General features: G+C 40.5%; 1 protein-coding gene across 1 annotated transcript in view; it reads right to left on the reverse strand.

Moving 5' to 3' along the window:
- Positions 1–17,110, reverse strand: part of pcxb (pyruvate carboxylase b) — a 267,351-nt gene that overhangs the window by 43,600 nt on the left and 206,641 nt on the right. The window contains 4 exon segments of the mRNA XM_063900646.1: positions 2,819–3,040; positions 10,250–10,274; positions 10,276–10,340; positions 10,457–10,601. Coding sequence (XP_063756716.1) covers positions 2,819–3,040; positions 10,250–10,274; positions 10,276–10,340; positions 10,457–10,601 — 457 coding nt within the window.

Consider the following 17,110-nt stretch of genomic DNA (forward strand, 5'->3'; position numbering starts at 1 on the left):
CTTGTCTTTTCATCATGACTGGATTCAATTCAGAGGCCAGGTTATTCCTGTGTTTGCTCTGAGCTTGTACTGCAGCAGACGCTCAAATGATGAATGTTTAACACATTGTCTGCTCGGTTAGAAATAATTACATGTTGTACAGGAATAATAGTCAATTTAAGTCTTAAGAAAAAACTGTAAATTGTTTAAAAGGACACTGTTTTCCCCCTAAGAAATGTAGCTTATAACCATAATTTGAACCATAATACAACCCCACTCAAAGTTTTACCCCACTGCAGTTCAATGGGTAAATGGCTACGGCTTTCAAAAAACATGAGAAGCCTCAACGGTGAAAACAGGAAGCTCATAGCAAATTAACATATTGAATGCTCAGCCATAAAGTGCTCCCAAAGCATGCTTTCTGTCAGCTTTTATTGACTGTTTTGCACAGCTTCCTGTTTCTCACACAGATAAAACCCCAGAGGAATATTCAAAAAACCTAATAGAGAGCTCAGTTGGTGCTCTTTCATCAGTAAAACATACAGAGATGTCTGTGAGCTTCCCGTTCCCAAAAAGAAGATTTACCGCAGCTCCCGAAAGCCCCGTTGGACTCCGTTTAAACCCAGAGAGTGCTAGGATCCTCAGAGGTAAAGGGAGGTTGTGTCACTGCGAGATTATGAATGATGGTAAACAACACTTTAACGTGGGCGAGAGGTTTAATGCTTTAAATATAAGCTAATGACATGTTAAAAAAAGCATTTATGTCCCTTAATCAAAGCACTTTCAGAACAGGCTCACGGTATAATGAGACAAGGCGCTTTGCTGGCACCTATTCAACGTTTTCCCTCCAGAGTGCTGAACCGAGTTCACTGACAGTTTTCACAGTCTCTCTTCAAAGATTTACTTTTAATGTAGCTGATCAAACACGGCTAAGCTGAATTAATTCCATCCTTCCCTGGTCAGTCTCGTAATAACATCACGATATACTGGGATGCCTTTGAGCCATTTCTATCCAAATATCTCCTGGATGTTTTACTTTAGCTATAACCTTTCAATCTGTTCAAACATGAGATGAGTAGACAGTTGCTTAATATGCTCAAAGTGCTCTCCCACAGTAATGGAATATATTGTTTTCCCTCAAACTGGTGCACCATGACCGGCTACTGGGAGGAATTTCATCTAAGAAAAGACTTTACAGAACTGAGGAGGTTTCACTGGGCAGTCTCTCTCCTAGCATTTTTATTTTCTCCTCACTTTGATCGACCATCTAACAAATGCACCGAGACTTAAACGAAAAGCCTTTCAACTCCAGGCTTTTGTTGTTTGGTTCTCATGTTTGTTCTTGTGATCTGCTCAAAGCACTCCAAGTAATTTAAGCACAATCACTCCGGGTGGTTTACTATAACTCAGCATTAAATTAAACGTTTCAACCTCAAGAGGTTCAGTGGGCATATCTCTTCCACAAATGTGTGTCCTAATTGTTCAAACAGGAAAACTGAATTTACTATTTGAAACTAGTTCACAACAATTGTTCTACACAGGACGGTTGTCAAGAAGTGTTGATAATTGCAGACTGATCAAACACAACACAAGCAGTTTTTGTTCTTTGGCCAATTTCAGAGTAATTGCATATTATACAGGGACACCATTGGACTGTTTGTGCTTCAAGAGGTTTCAATAATGCATGATTTTCTCTATTCATTCAAGAACAGGAAGAGGCTACAATCATTGTCTATTGATGGAACTTGCAGGAGACGACGAAGATGGGAGGACGAGATATAATTTAAATGGCGCATGATTTCCACAGCTCAAACTAGAAAAACAAAGAGGTACAATCACTGCCATCAGACATGGAGAAGGTCTACGGCGAGAGTGGGAAAACAATGGAGAGGCATGGCTTCAGACGCATTAAAATGCAGGAGTGCATACACAAAGAGATTAATTAACATGATAACTATCTGAAGAGGGAAATGAATGCAAATCTTACGCGACTGCTTGTATGAGATCACACATAACGGGAATTTCCTCAGGTATAATGGCTCTTTAGAGTGCCAAATGGTAAGTCTGATACCACTCATGTCTGCACCAAGGGGTTTCAAAAAGGAAGTTAATGCAGAGGTGTCATATTATTCTTATGACCAGCATCGAGGGATTCCTCTGGTTGCAAAAAATAATTCGTTTTCAAGAAGTCTATGAAAAAATGACTACTTGATTTATTACTGCAGGCAAATTTGCTTCGGGACAGCCAAAATGCTAAACTCAAGGACTCAAATCAATAGTCTTCTAACACATGAGACATTCCCAGTGGCTATGCCTGGTTAGAACCTACAGTCTATGGTCTGTAAGCTAAACAAATTAAGCTGGAGCAAGGACACACAGGGCTAGTTAGCTTAGCATTGAGAGTGGAAACAGGGTAAAACTGCTAGCCTAGCTCTTAATCGGCTTATAAATCCTTATAAATACATAAACTGAAGTCTAGTACATCATTGAACATCAGGAGAGCTATTCCTCATATTCCATTCTGTAAACGCCCATTCTCCTGTATATTTTACACGTTTCTGTTCAGTTGCTACCTATTTATAGCTGCACAGCTCTGATACTTTAAATTCTGATATGCTGCATATTGTTGAATTAATATCGTATATTGAACTGTGTACTACTTTTATATTAAACACTTATTTTTGAATACATTTTTAAGTGAGATATTAGTTACAATATACAATAAAGCAAATTCCTTGCATTGATAAACTGTCTTGGAAATAAACCTGGATCTGACGCTGAGGATTTTCCGGTTTGATTTTATGGTGATGAAAATATTCTCAATTTTCCGGAAACTCACCTCCCCAGTTCTCCAGGCTGTAGAGATTGCTGAAGTTGTGGCTGACAAACGGCGATATCTTCTTCAGGTCATGGGTCCGAACCCTTGTTGCCAGGAGCGACTGGTGGGCATCCCTGAAGGTGGTATCCATTAGCAACAGACCCTGGTGGGCACGGACAGCCTTGGCGAATCCCTCCGGACCGTCACGCAGCAGCACGTCACGGAAACCCAGCGGAGGGTCGCCTGATGGTGAATAGGGAGAGGGAAACATATTGGATAAGAATATTAATATGGGAAAATGGCAGATTAGTCATTTGTGCTAAAATAGCAGAAAATCACAAAGTTGTGCTTTTTCTCTTTTTTATTGTAGATGGAAATGTGTATTTATTAGGAGGGCTATCTAAAATTCTGCCAAACAGGGTGGGGTTCATCCCACGAGGAGCATGACTGTCGCTATAGAATTTCATAACTATCAATCTTACAGTTATTTCAGTCTTGACCAAAGTGAAGTGATCTGCAATCTCGCAGATACGCAAGAGATTGCGTATCCATTAAGAGTGTTCCAGAAACCTTGCTGTATGCCCCCTTAAGGAACCCAGGATGAACACTGTTGGACATACTGCCATAAGATAAGTGTTTCTGATTAGCTCACAAGACTGTTGTGTCACATACAACTAGAATTAACATGTACTGTCATCGCTAAAAGCCTGAACTAGGGTGGATGGAAACAACTGCTGTGCAATCCCCAAGAGACATGCTTATGTTTCCAGTTCATAAAAGCTAAATAGTCCTTAAAACAAACAAATTAAACAATACAGAGACATTTGGTTCCCTCCTCTCCACGCCTGGCAATTAAACAGAAGCACAACCAGAGGCATTCAAATATTGGAAGTCAAATTGGGATCTATTTATGCCCTTGTGTGCACAATCATCAATCAATTAGAGTAGTTAATGAGGTACTATCTGCCGCTTAGTTTTCCTCACAATCCCTCCCTCTCTCTGAATATTTGCTCATGACCTTTTATTGTTGTACTTCATCCCTGAAAACAAATGATCTCTGCCATCATTTTCTCTAAGGCCGGCCTGAGTGGAATAAACTCCACACACACAGAGGCTCAGCTCTGTAAACTCACGGCGCTGCAGCAAATAGATACAGACACTTTGAACTTATCAAGATCTGTGTATATTACGGCGGCGTTGGAAACACACTCACACAGAAAAATGATTTATACTTGAAGTCTTTCATAATTTGTCTCGCAGTCTTACGAAGTTGCTTTCTATGTTTTACTCATCTTTGACACACAGAGGAAACGAGGGCATCTGTAGTGGGACAACACTGAATACAGAGTAGTGTAGTGACAGTTTCCTATAGGGAGGTAGTGTGAGTGGATTAATGTGCATGTCATATCATACGTGCAGAAACAGAGCAAGGTAAAGACATGCAAGTCCCAAGAGGTTGATGTGTATGATAATTGACCCTCTTTCACACAAACACTTTCCCTAGCATTGAAAACACATTACTCCCACTCACGGGCTTCTTTCACTTCCCTCCTCCTTACCCCAGATCAGCTCATTGCCTACCTCTTCACCTGCCTGCTCCTCTCTTCACTCTCTCCTCTTCCTTAGCTCCAAAAAATCTGTGTATAGCAGCAGATAGAGCGAGTTCTCACAGATACTTCTTAATTTGTGATAACAGCTTGCCTCTTCAGAACCTTTAGTTGTCAGATCCTGGTGTGACTGCTACAGGAAATCAGTGCTTTATTAGAGTCAGGTATGCTGCAGCAGCTAATCAATCACACCTGTGCAGGTTAAAGGCAGCTAGCTGTTAGCATGATGGGAAAGCTAAGTGTACAGCCTATTTTCTGCTACAGTTTACTCATTCTGAAGTTACAAAATAATGTAAAGGAACAGTTCATAAAAACTGGTCTTTTTTGTTGTTGTTATACACTTTGCATGGAAATTACATAGAAGAAAGAAATCCTTAGTTTTGCTTTTATTTAATCCATGTACAGTGGGGCAAAAAAGTATTTAGTCAGCCACCAATTGTGCAAGTTCTCCCATTTAAAAAGATGAGAGAGGCCTGTAATTTTTATCATAGGTATACCTCAACTATGAGAGACAGAATGAGAAAAAAAAATCCAGGAAATCACATTGTAGGATTTTTAAAGAATTTATTTTCAAATGATTGTGGAAAATAAGTATTTGGTCAATAACAAAAGTTCATCTCAATACTTTGTTATATACCCTTTGTTGGCAATGACAGAGGTCAAACGTTTTCTGTAAGTCTTCACAAGGTTTCCACACACTGTTGCTGGTATTTTGGCCCATTCCTCCATGCAGATCTCCTCTAAAGCAGTGATGTTTTGGGGCTGTCGCTGGGCAACGCGGACTTTCAACTCCCTCCAAAGATTTTCTATGGGGTTGAGATCTGGAGACTGGCTAGGCCACTCCAGGACCTTGAAATGCTTCTTACGAAGCCACTCCTTCGTTGCCCTGGCGGTGTGTTTGGGATCATGGTCATGCTGAAAGACCCAGCCACGCTTCATCTTCAGTGCCCTTGCTGATGGAAGGAGGTTTTCACTCAAAATCTCACGATACATGGCCCCATTCATTCTTTCCTTTACACGGATCAGTCGTCCTGGTCCCTTTGCAGAAAAACAGCCCCAAAGCATGATATTTCCACCCCCATGCTTCACAGTAGGTATGGTGTTCTTTGGATGCAACTCTGCATTATTTCTCCTCCAAACACGACGACTTGAGTTTTTACCAAAAAGTTCTATTTTGGTTTCTTCTGACCATATGACATTCTCCCAATCCTCTTCTGGATCATCCAAATGCCCTCTGGCAAACTTCAGACGGGCCTGGACATGTACTGGCTTAAGCAGGGAGACACATCTGGAACTGCAGGATTTAAGTCCCTGGCGGCGTAGTGTGTTACTGATGGTAGCCTCTGTTACTTTGGTCCCAGCTCTGCAGGTCATTCACTAGGTCCCCCCGTGTGGTTCTGGGATTTTTGCTCACCGTTCTTGTGATCATTTTGACCCCACGGGGTGAGATCTTGCGTGGAGCCCCAGATCGAGGGAGATTAGCAGTGGTCTTGTATGTCTTCCATTTTCTAATAATTGCTCCCACAGTTGATTTCTTCACACCAAGCTGCTTACCTATAGCAGATTCAGTTTTCCCAGCCTGGTGCAGGTCTACAATTTTGTCTCTGGTCTCCTTTGACAGCTCTTTGGTCTTGGCCATAGTGGAGTTTGGAGTATGACTGTTTGAGGTTGTGGACAGGTGTCTTTTATACTGATAACGAGTTCAAAAAGGTGCCATTAATACAGGGAACGAGTGGAGGACAGAGGAGCCTCCTAAAGAAGAAGTTACAGGTCTGTGAGAGCCAGAAATCTTGCTTGTTTGTAGGTGACCAAATACTTATTTTACCGAGGAATTTACCAATTAATTCATTAAAAATCCTACAATGTGATTTCCTGGATTGTTTCCCCCATTCTGTCTCTCATAGTTGAAGTGTACCTATGATAAAAATTACAGGCCTCTCTCATCTTTTTAAATGGGAGAACTTGCACAATTGGTGGCTGACTAAATACTTTTTTGCCCCACTGTATTTATTTGTTTCCCTTAATAATAAATACCAATATTAACACGTTTAAATTATTTATAATTTTGTCATATATTTTATTTAATACTTTTTTTAAATACAGGACTAATATTTTAGTATTTGTGTATGTGGAGAACACACAAATATTTGATATTGTGAAATAAATATTTTCCTTTGAGTCACGAAAATGCCTTTTCTACCGCCAGAAACACACTTTTTAAAATGTCTATATCAAAATCCAGTCATGTTTGCCTGCTGGATTTATGGTGTGTATTTGCTAATTAAATTTCATAAGACGATTATCATTTAAATTGCATTTTAAGACTAAACTAGATGGACTGAGACTGATGGTACTTATGTTTTTCTGTGTGAATTTTTGCTAGTAGTCCTTTGTTTAAGTCCTGGCTCATACTGCTTCAGGTATTTACATTACAGGTTCATATAGTTCTTGCCATAACTGCTCAAATCCAGCCTGCTGAAAACTTTTGACTGGCATAACTGTTCAAGGACACAATTTGTTTTCCTATCTATTGGAAGTGAGAAACAAACAAACTGAGAGGAATTGTTTAAAGAACAAAGACAAAAATAAGTTACCTTGCAGAACACACACCCAGAGTATCTTAAGGTTTCAGAAAGCCACATTTAAGACTCTCTATGACTCTTTTTAAGCTACCTGGAAATGAGTTCTGGAGCTGAACAAAAACAAATACAGCTCTTTCTGTTTGAAGATGGCTAATGAAAGCATCAAAAACTCTAGGCAGAGAAGAAACAAGAACAAAAACAGAAAACTATTAAGACATTAAGTCTGTTTGTGCACAGATTTAGCATATTTTACTACAACCAACCCTCTACTTTAATCCTAAGAATAGAAACGCAGCACATAAAAGCGGTCCGTCATTTTTATTACTCATTATTCCTAAAGCTAGCTCAGAGGCATCTGGTGATTAACCTCTAGATGCCCTCCATTAAATAAACCCAGACAATAATTGGAACAAGGTGTACTCGGACACCATCAATGAGGCACCAGCAATCAGACTTCATGGAAACGTTTTACACTACAAATCCTAATTAGAAAATAATAGCCTTTCAGTTCTTCCCATGCCCCGTCAGGACACCATCGGCTTTCATTTCTGGGGTACTTTTCCTACCATCTGTCCTGAGTGTGGAGGGAACCCCCCAAAAGTAGATTAACTTCTTCCTCCTACCTTATCTGTGGATGTGATGCTTTGACATGACACTTTCTGATCTTCCCTCCTCAGCAACAGTCCCCAAATCCAATGAAATGGACCATAGAAGAGTTTATTCTTATAGAAAACACTCACAATAAATTGATGATGGTGACATTACAAATTACAGAAGTCAAAAATCAAACGAAACCTCTCAAATCTTGTATAATTGGAAGATAAGTTATATGGTTTTCCTAGCAGCTTAGCACTGAAAGCAGTCTTCACTTTTACGCCAAATATGATTGGCCCATTAGTGCCGCAGCTGCTGAGCATACATGTGGAGGAGTCAAACACGGCCTATTTAACGTGGGTGAAAGGTCAGCATGCCTCCTAAACCTCCAAATGTGTACCGTATTGTGCAGTTTTGTCATTTGATGAATAAAAAATAAATAAAACTCTTGTAAATCAACCAGAATGGAAAGGTAGGAGTGGTGGTGACATTTGACACAACTTAATGCTTCCATTCTTATGATAGGTATGGAAGAGAGAAAAAAGTGATATAAAACGTATTTATTGAATCGCCCTATTGACATTGGCATCTGTTTGAGGGTGCTGGCATCATATTTGTTTTTACCATAAGCAGCCATACTCACGAGTTACAGGAGCAAGTTTTAAAGCTCACCATTAATTAAAAACAAACAGAATTGATCATGTCAAAAAGGAAATACAGAAACGTTTCGAATTCATTTCTCCTTTATTCATGCAGGGGGACCTTATGGAACATGCTTATATTTTCAGGATCATATCTTGAATGGCAATTGTTTTGTCCAGGTTAATCGATAAACCTCTTTCCCAACATACATATCTTAAATCAGGTCTTCAATTTATATCTCAATCCTTTAATCTATCCATATCCCGCTGCCTGCCCTCTGTGCCCACATGACTCTTATTTTCATAACCCCTTTCTCCTTCCACGGCTGTGTCCCTCCCTCCACAGAGTGTGATAATACAGGCCTAATCCCTCTCTTCTCAATCCCTCCGTGGAATGAAAGAAAGGATATAAGCACATTACAAATCTCATTACTAGGCTTTAGGTATGGCTCTGTGCGCGCCTGTGCTGCATACTTCATCAGCTCCTTACAGTAGGTAAGTGGGGGCACGCACACCAAAGGGCGTCTGCCTATGGTACAGTACGAGTCAGTGTGATTTTCCAGAGTAAACACATGTGTGTTTGATGCATAAGAGGGGCGGGCAATGTTAGCAGTGTCAACACAACATTTGCATAAGTAGACAAGTGTAGGGGAAGCACGGAGAGTCACTAACTCACACGGAGACGTGCAAACAGGGCGGATCATTCTTCCCTTTTTCTCCTCCACTCCATTCCACTGTGCAAGGTTTTTAGATGTCAGATTTGATTAGTGATGCCCGATTAGGATTCATATTATTCACATTATTTTCTTTTAGATCCGTGTTTACCTAGCATGCTGGGGTATGTGCTGAGGCAGAACAGGGAGCTGATAAACATGTCAGATTGATACAGTTGACTATTTTGTTGCTGTCAAAGGGAGCAGCTGCAGAAATGCAATGCAGTTAGCACCCAGAACGAGAATTAACACTGGAGCAAAGCGGAAAACGACAAAACAAAGAGCATATCCCATCATGATTGCTTTGTTAACTTATCGATTGTTCAATCAACAACAAAAATCTGCTGCTAAGTCATTTTCTTGCAACAGTTCAGGAAGAGCTGTTTCCAGCCTCTCAAATATGGAGATGTCTTTCTTTTACCTGTTTTAAATCATATTAAGGGGAATATCTTGAGATTCATGAAATCACTTTGGACTTAAACTTTGACGGACATTCTTCATAAATGTATTGATCAAAAAATAATTGTCTGTATCATCGATAATGAGAGCAAGCAGTACTAAATGCCTGAGTTAACCTTGCCAGAGACCACTATGACACTAAAGTTAGGGTTAGGGGGGGAAAATACAGCATAGCTCAAATCCAGAAACCCTCAGATATCGGCTTGGCCATCGGCCTCTCGCCGAAACTCTGGGGGTGCTGGTGCAGAGCAGAGTGAGAACAACTTCTGCCTTCACAAACAATGAACTGCTCCCTCTCTCTGCTGTACTCACAGCTCAGCAGAGCACTCTGGGCCAAAACCCTTTTCCTCCCTGAGTGCTAAACTGAGCCATTTAGGAAGGCCTTTCCCGCCTTCAGCTACCGGACTGCTCGACAGCCCATTTGTCATTCGGCGGGTGCTTTTATCCAAAGTGCCCTCCGGATCCACAAGTGTTTACTTTTTTAGCATGGCAGCCTGAGGGGAAATGAAACTCTGAACCCCTTGCTTTGGCAGTGTCTTGCTAAATGAGTTCAAAAGTAATAAATGCATTTTTAAAAGGATGATGCATTGTTTTATTATCATGGTAACATGTTCTGTTGTGACACCATCCCAACACCATATTAAACTATCAGTGGCTGACAGGTTGTCCTACACACAGATATGCACTGTGAAAGCAATGGTTTTAAAAAGGCTCTTTTGCACAAACTGCTTTTAATGCACTGGAGCACTTTTTCTCCTCAATGTGACTTAGGAGTAGTAGCTTGGTTTGCATAATACTGCGTGAAGGACCTTGAATTATGCATGGTGATTTGCTGAATTGCATTAAACTGACATACCCAAGGTAACAGGAGGGATGACAGGGGTCTATGGAGGAAGGCTTAGCTTTGACTGGAATGGGTGTGGTTGGTCCGTTCACCATCACATGGCCTGGAGAGGAGGATAGAAGCAGAACATATATTACACACCGAGCATTGTGTTGAGACAATGAGGAAAACAGGTGTTACGTGACAGCATCTGAGTGTGTGTGCTGTTTATACACTGACCCAGGTAGTGCAGCAGTTTCTGGGCCCGGTTCTGAGTGGGTTTGAGGTTGAACAGCTCCTGGTTCTCGTCGATGAACTGGGTGTCCACGGTGGAGTTGAGGAACTGGTAGTTGGAAAACACATTCTGCAGGAACGGGATGTTGGTCTGGAGATGGAGAGAGGATAAAGAACATGAAGTTTTTAATTTGTCGTCTTCCTTACACAAAGGGTTTGTACTGTTAGAGGCAACCTGACACAAACACATACAAAGAGACTAGAGTCAATGCAGCAATCACTCGGTCTTTTTTATATACCACAGATGAATCACTCTAAACAGACATTTGTAGAAGTGAATAGAGGTTTGCATCGCATCGACGCCCAAATAGTGAAACCAAAACTACATTCAAATGCTAAAGAGCACTGCACAATCTGAGAGTCAATAGAAAAACACACAGGAAAAATGTCAACAGTTGGAAGTGATTACATCCGTCTAGATTTTGTTGTTGTTTGTTTGCCTCAGAAGTATTATCCCAATTAAGCTCCCTAAATGAACCGAGATGAGGAGAGTGAATGAGAAAGCAGAGAGGGGAAAGAGATGTAATTGTTGGGAGTTAATTTCATTACTACATTTGTTGCCTTTTCTTACTCTCATAAGCCCGTTTTAACAATGTGGCATGTCTGCTTTGAATAGCTGTAAGAGGCGGAGGAAGAGGCTGACAGAGGAGGAAGATTGATGGGAGAAAACGGAAGGAGGAGAGAGATTAGCAGAAAGAAAAGCAGAAATGTTATTTCAAGGGATCCAGTGAAAGGAGGATATGCTAATATGGCCTGGGAGCAGCAGTAGATGTGTTTAGCACTTTTTAATGTCCCCGAGGGGGAGGCAGGGAGTGAAGGAATGTAAACTGGGTGAAAAGATTATTTCTCAAAGTTTGCTAAAAACTGTCTTAACACACAACGGGAAATGCCAGAGTCTTAAGTGGCATTTGAATCAAAGTGAACCCTAGCCACTCAGCTTCCAACATCCCCTTTATTTCTAAATGTGCACACACAACCAGAGCTCAGGAGAAGGAAAAGAGTCCCCAAGGACCATGGGTATCGGGTGTGAAGCCCTGTTAGCCCGCCTTACTTTCTATATATAGTCCACGGATAAATCTCTATCTCTCTCTCTCTCACACACACACACACACACTGCACACACAACCTGCAGATGGACAGAATTTACAATCGCAATTTGGGGCGTTTAGCCGACAGTCAAACCCTGAGTGACTTTGAATAAATGCTGCAGCACAATCACTCAGGAATCCCGTAATTGCGAGGAGGAAGTCGAATAACACACAAACCACACTTAACTCATTAGCAGCAGTGAGAGATCAATGTGCTCGGTGAATAAAGAACATGTTTGCCATTCCAATAGAGACAACATGTGATGAATACATCCAGAACGATAGAGACAGTGAGAGTTATTTACATTAGGAGCAGAGAGAAATATGAAGGGAACAAAGAGCAACAGCAATATTCAAAGTTTGGTCATATTACGTCATGTATTAAAAACGATATCTTTTTTTGAATATGTCATGTCCATTGGATTACAGAAATGTGTGTTAGTGTAATCTGGGTTTATTACAGCTATTTTTTTTATTATCATATAAAATATGTCCGATTATGTCCTACAACCTAGAGGGAAAGAGAAGTGTTCCTGAGCCATAAGGAACTATATTGGTTGAGAAATTGAGATTCAAAACTGTCTTCCTATGCTTTGATATTCCCAGCAAGGAGAGAGGTTTTCATTTTCTGAGGAGGAGAGAGGAGAGGAGAGGAGAGGAGAGGCCTCGGGCTGTGGACCAAAACAGTAGCTGCTACAGTATATGACTTCAGTAACATGGACATCTTATTTCCTTTATTTATAGCATCTTCCTATATAAATCTTGCATTACATGTGCTTGCCCTTGAGGAAACATGCAGCCCAACTTTGTTTACCATCAAACATGACAAAATGCAAACTGGGAGACCAAGATAGGAAAATGTAGCTTAGCCCTAGGAGTATAAACAATTAGCCTGTCTCCAAGGTAAACATATATGCCTCCACAATATAAAAACAACACATACATGTTGTTGGTTTAATCCATACAAAAGGCAAAGTGAGAGGACATGTTTCCCTATTATGCAGGCTTGCGTCTCCACTGTGCTAAGCTAACCGGCTATTGACAGAGGCCTCCTTTACCTCGCAGACAGAGGTTTTATTCCCAAGTAGCTCTTACTAAGGATGGAGATGAGGGGATTTGACGCCGTTGACTTTATGTTTTGTTTCGGACCTTCTACACGAGACTTCAACAAGTGGGTGAAAATAAAATCACACTCCAATTAAACTGCAACAAGGATGAGTTCAAGGTCAAAAAGGTTCAACAGTATAAAGAAACAGGAAAAGAAAGAATGCAGATGTTTAATTAAGACCTTCTTTGGATCGGAGGAGTCAATAGTTGGCCTTGGGACATTTTCACAATTGGAAATAATCCCATTATGTTCCTATGTTTGATCTCATATTCATTTTTAATTATATATGTAAACAAGAAAGCATAAGGAGTAAAAAGCAATCAAAAGGTGTAAATAAACTAAGTTATGTGGAACGCAGTGACGAGGAATGAAAGAGAAATAACACAAACAGCAGCTATTAATGAAAGACTCCGAAATAATGGAGAGGGACGAGAGGCACCATTAATACACCGACGTTTGTCCTTTTCCTCTCTGCTGTTCCAGATCAATGTGTTCATTATCAGGCTGTGTGAAGCCTGTGGCGACAACACACACTAACACACACACACACACACTTCCCTCTTTCTCCATGTTTCCTATAATGATTTGAAACACACTCTCTTAAGAAGACACACATTGGTGTCTCACTTCCCAAGGCCTGTGGCAATTGTTTCTGTCTTCACACACACACACACACACACACACACACACACACACACACACACACACACACACACACACACACACACACACACACACACACACACACACACACACACACACACACACACACACACACACACACACACACACACACACACACACACACACACACACACACACACACACACACACACACACACACACACACACCCCCCTTTATTGTGTTAAAATCTGCTTTTAACACAGAAATAATCACAAAACTAATTATTAAATTATAACTTCTTATTTGAAAGTACATTTATAATTCCACAACGTTGTGTGTGTTGTTCTTGAATAGGTTTTTTACCTTTATTTTAAATAAAACTATGTGTCATCAAAAAGTGTTATCAGAAAAGTTGGACTACCCCCTCTTTATGATAGCAAAGGATTTAACTTACAAGGCTTAGTATGTTGTGTCAAAAATTGATATCAAGTTCTGACTATATCGACTTTTATCCTCACGCCGCCGCGTTTACCACCGGGAAGTCTGTTTTATTGCTCCTCTAACTCTGCGCAGGTCGTTATCGCTCTTGTTGCAATCAGCCTTACTGAAGATTGCAACAGCAACACAGAGGTGAGTATTGATGCCCCGGGATGGATGCTGGCTGCAAACACAACATCACCTTGAAACACTCGCTGCAGGGCTCAGGGTTGTAGCTATGTGATAAACTGCAAACAATATTTCCTGCAGGTGTTGTCATCAGACATCAAAATATAGTTAATATAAAGTGATGTACACCTGACGGTAAGATGCAGTCCAGTCCTCTTCGGAGGTAAAAAAAATACATATATTTTCTCATTTAATTAAATCCGTCTTCAATGATTTTTTTATGATTACCTATGCAAATCAGATGAGGAGGTGGAGCGAACAAAGGACTGACATTTAAAAGGTTGATCAAATGTTGACAAATTTAGATATTGTAGCAACTGTGCACATTTTAATTTTAGCCAACAATGTGAATTTGATATCTTCATCTTGTTTTTTTTTTATTGAACATTTTCACTTTTACATTCTCAGGTTTAAATCATTTTTATATCTTTATCTTATTTTTAAATGTTTTTTATTGAACACTTACATTCTCATGTTTAAATACATATTTGTATTATATAAAAAACTATATTTATGGTGCATTTTACCTTAACTTGGTACATTTCTATAAATAACTTAATTGTATTTATTTTATTATTTCTCACTCTGGCTTATTTAAATATTTGTATGTTATTTATTTATTATTGACTTTCTGTTCGAATAATGACTGACTGTTTTGTCATGTGACGCAATTCTTAAAGAGTTGATTTATAAAGAACAGGATACAAAAAATATTTGGTGCAGATCCTGAGTTTGGATGTTTAAAGATTAAAAAAATGTTTACCCAAAAATGCACAACACACACCTGATCTCCCCCAAACACAAACCGTGCATCTCTCTGTGGCACACACACACAAACACACGCTCCCCCAGTGATTAGGGGTTGAAAAGGGGAGCTGTCAGGTCATTTGTCTTCTCTCCTCTCCTCTCTGTGTCCCCTCTCCCCATCCGTCACGCCCTAACCACCGTCCCGGACACATAAACAAGATCAACACACACACGGCCCGAGGAGGGAATGTACACACAGACATTATATCAGCTACAAATTTACTCAAGCAGACAAGGCAGGCCCAAAATAAACACACACACACCTCTGTCTTTTTTCAGAAACACACACAGAATCAAGCAAATATTTATAATGGAAGACTCACACACAAACACACACACGTAGATGGAAAATCAAAACGTGGGCACCCACAATAAGACACTCAGGATTGCAGGATGCTGATAGTGGTATGATGTGTGAATACTTGCATCGTCTCAAGGTCAGACTCACAAAAGACACTGTGCTAATGAAATCACAGTGGACACAGGCCATCAAGTTCTGCAGCTGAGACCATGATAGATTTTATCTGATTGCAATAATCAAGGCATATACTGCATGTGCATTGCTTTTATAGGCAACAGTGGCAGAGCGAAAAGAAAAAACCACCATTTCAGAGCGGGAGCTACAGATCCTGATGGAGGAATCTAGTCCGCCTAATATGGCTGATTCAAGTGAATTGGATTGTTAAGCGAAAAACGTTTAGTCGAATGTGTGCACAAAAATGAATTTTACTCATACTCATGCTACTTAATAGCACAGGAGAACTGAGACGCTATTTGTTTGGCAGCACAGTTGGGGCTGTATTTCTCTCTTTCCGGGGCTTAAGAATTCCAGTTTCTTTGAGTCCTATTTGTTCATGTTTATTGGGCTCAAACACAGCTTAATCCTTTTGTGAATAGGCCCCTCAGTGTCAGGCCGCTGAGATGTTTGGGTCCCTGCTGGCCGTTAATGAATGCACTGATTGGTTCATTAGAAGTTCAGCATGCCAGCCTCGGTGTGTGAACGTGTTTGTTTCCACTCTCCTCTTTGCATTTGTGTGACTGCGTCTGTTTATGTGGCGCCGTTTGCTGATGTGACACGTCTCACCTCCGTGCCTCGTTTCCTCACGCATTAACTCCAAGGTCATGCTTTAATTCCGCGCTCAGTTCTATTTCTCTCCTCTCTTTTGCTTGCTTAAAATAACAAATGACTTCTCACCATGACAACCATCTTCATCCAATTCCAGTGACCACTTACAACCATGAAACAGCTGGAAATGTTTCTGACGCCAAAGAAAAAGCAGCAGTGTTCTTCTCACCTCGTCTTCCCCACACACCCCGGCCCCATTAAAGAGATAACAGATTTGTGCATGACTATTTCATGGGCTCACCTAAAAATCTGGAATCAGTGTTTTGACATTTGCCAAAGGGGCTTTTTTTCTCCCCCTGAAATAAAAATCTCATTGGTGATCTTTCAAGTAATAACTCCTATCACCGCTCCCGGCAGAGAAATGTTCACCTTGGAGTTCATCAGCAGAGCTGACATTTCTGTTGGAAATAAGCTCACAGGGTGAAAAGAAATGTGCCCAAATTGGGAGAATTAAATTGACTACAGCTATCTCTTTCCAGGAGGAGTTGGGCCTGTGTCTACCCTTGCATCGGTTTATCTGACGTTTCACGAGACACTGTCCAGGTTAATGTTCCGGATTTATTTCAGAATGACTTTAGAAACATATCTAAAAGGAATAAGAAGAGGGAGCTTTAGACATGTCGAATACAGACTTTGAACTCAGTGAGAGTGAAGAAAGTCTGGATGTGTTTCAGCTGCCTCTGTGAGAAGGATGCTGTCCATGGTGCTGAATTACCACATCCTAAACATAGAAGGTGACCGGAAACATGAAACAGCTAGAGCACTGTGGTCAGGATGTCTAGCAGAGGGAGAGAACTACATTTGAAGATCAGAAGCATGAACAGTAAATCTTTTTGGAGTCAGCTGCTCAATACAAAAAGGCACCTCATTAAATTCACAGCCCATGTTTAACATCCAAGGTGGGACACTTTAATGTAAAGGCATCTGTTAGAGGTCTAGATCTTTTAGTAGAGATCCCCCTAGATCCATCTTTTTTTTCTTATTTAGTATATCATTGAATACTCTATCACAAAAAGACTACACATAATTAATAAAAAGAAAGTCCTACAACTTCGCACGGTAACAGTTTCAGTTCCACTGGGGGAGGGGGATCATTAGAACTACTATGTGTGGTGTCACCTTTAGATAGTGTGACTGACTCACCTGCTATCAGACCATGTGGAGCTGAAGGAGCTAAAAG

Source organism: Eleginops maclovinus, chromosome 14, assembly GCF_036324505.1.
Source record: "Eleginops maclovinus isolate JMC-PN-2008 ecotype Puerto Natales chromosome 14, JC_Emac_rtc_rv5, whole genome shotgun sequence".
NCBI classification, from domain to species: Eukaryota; Metazoa; Chordata; class Actinopteri; order Perciformes; family Eleginopidae; genus Eleginops; species Eleginops maclovinus.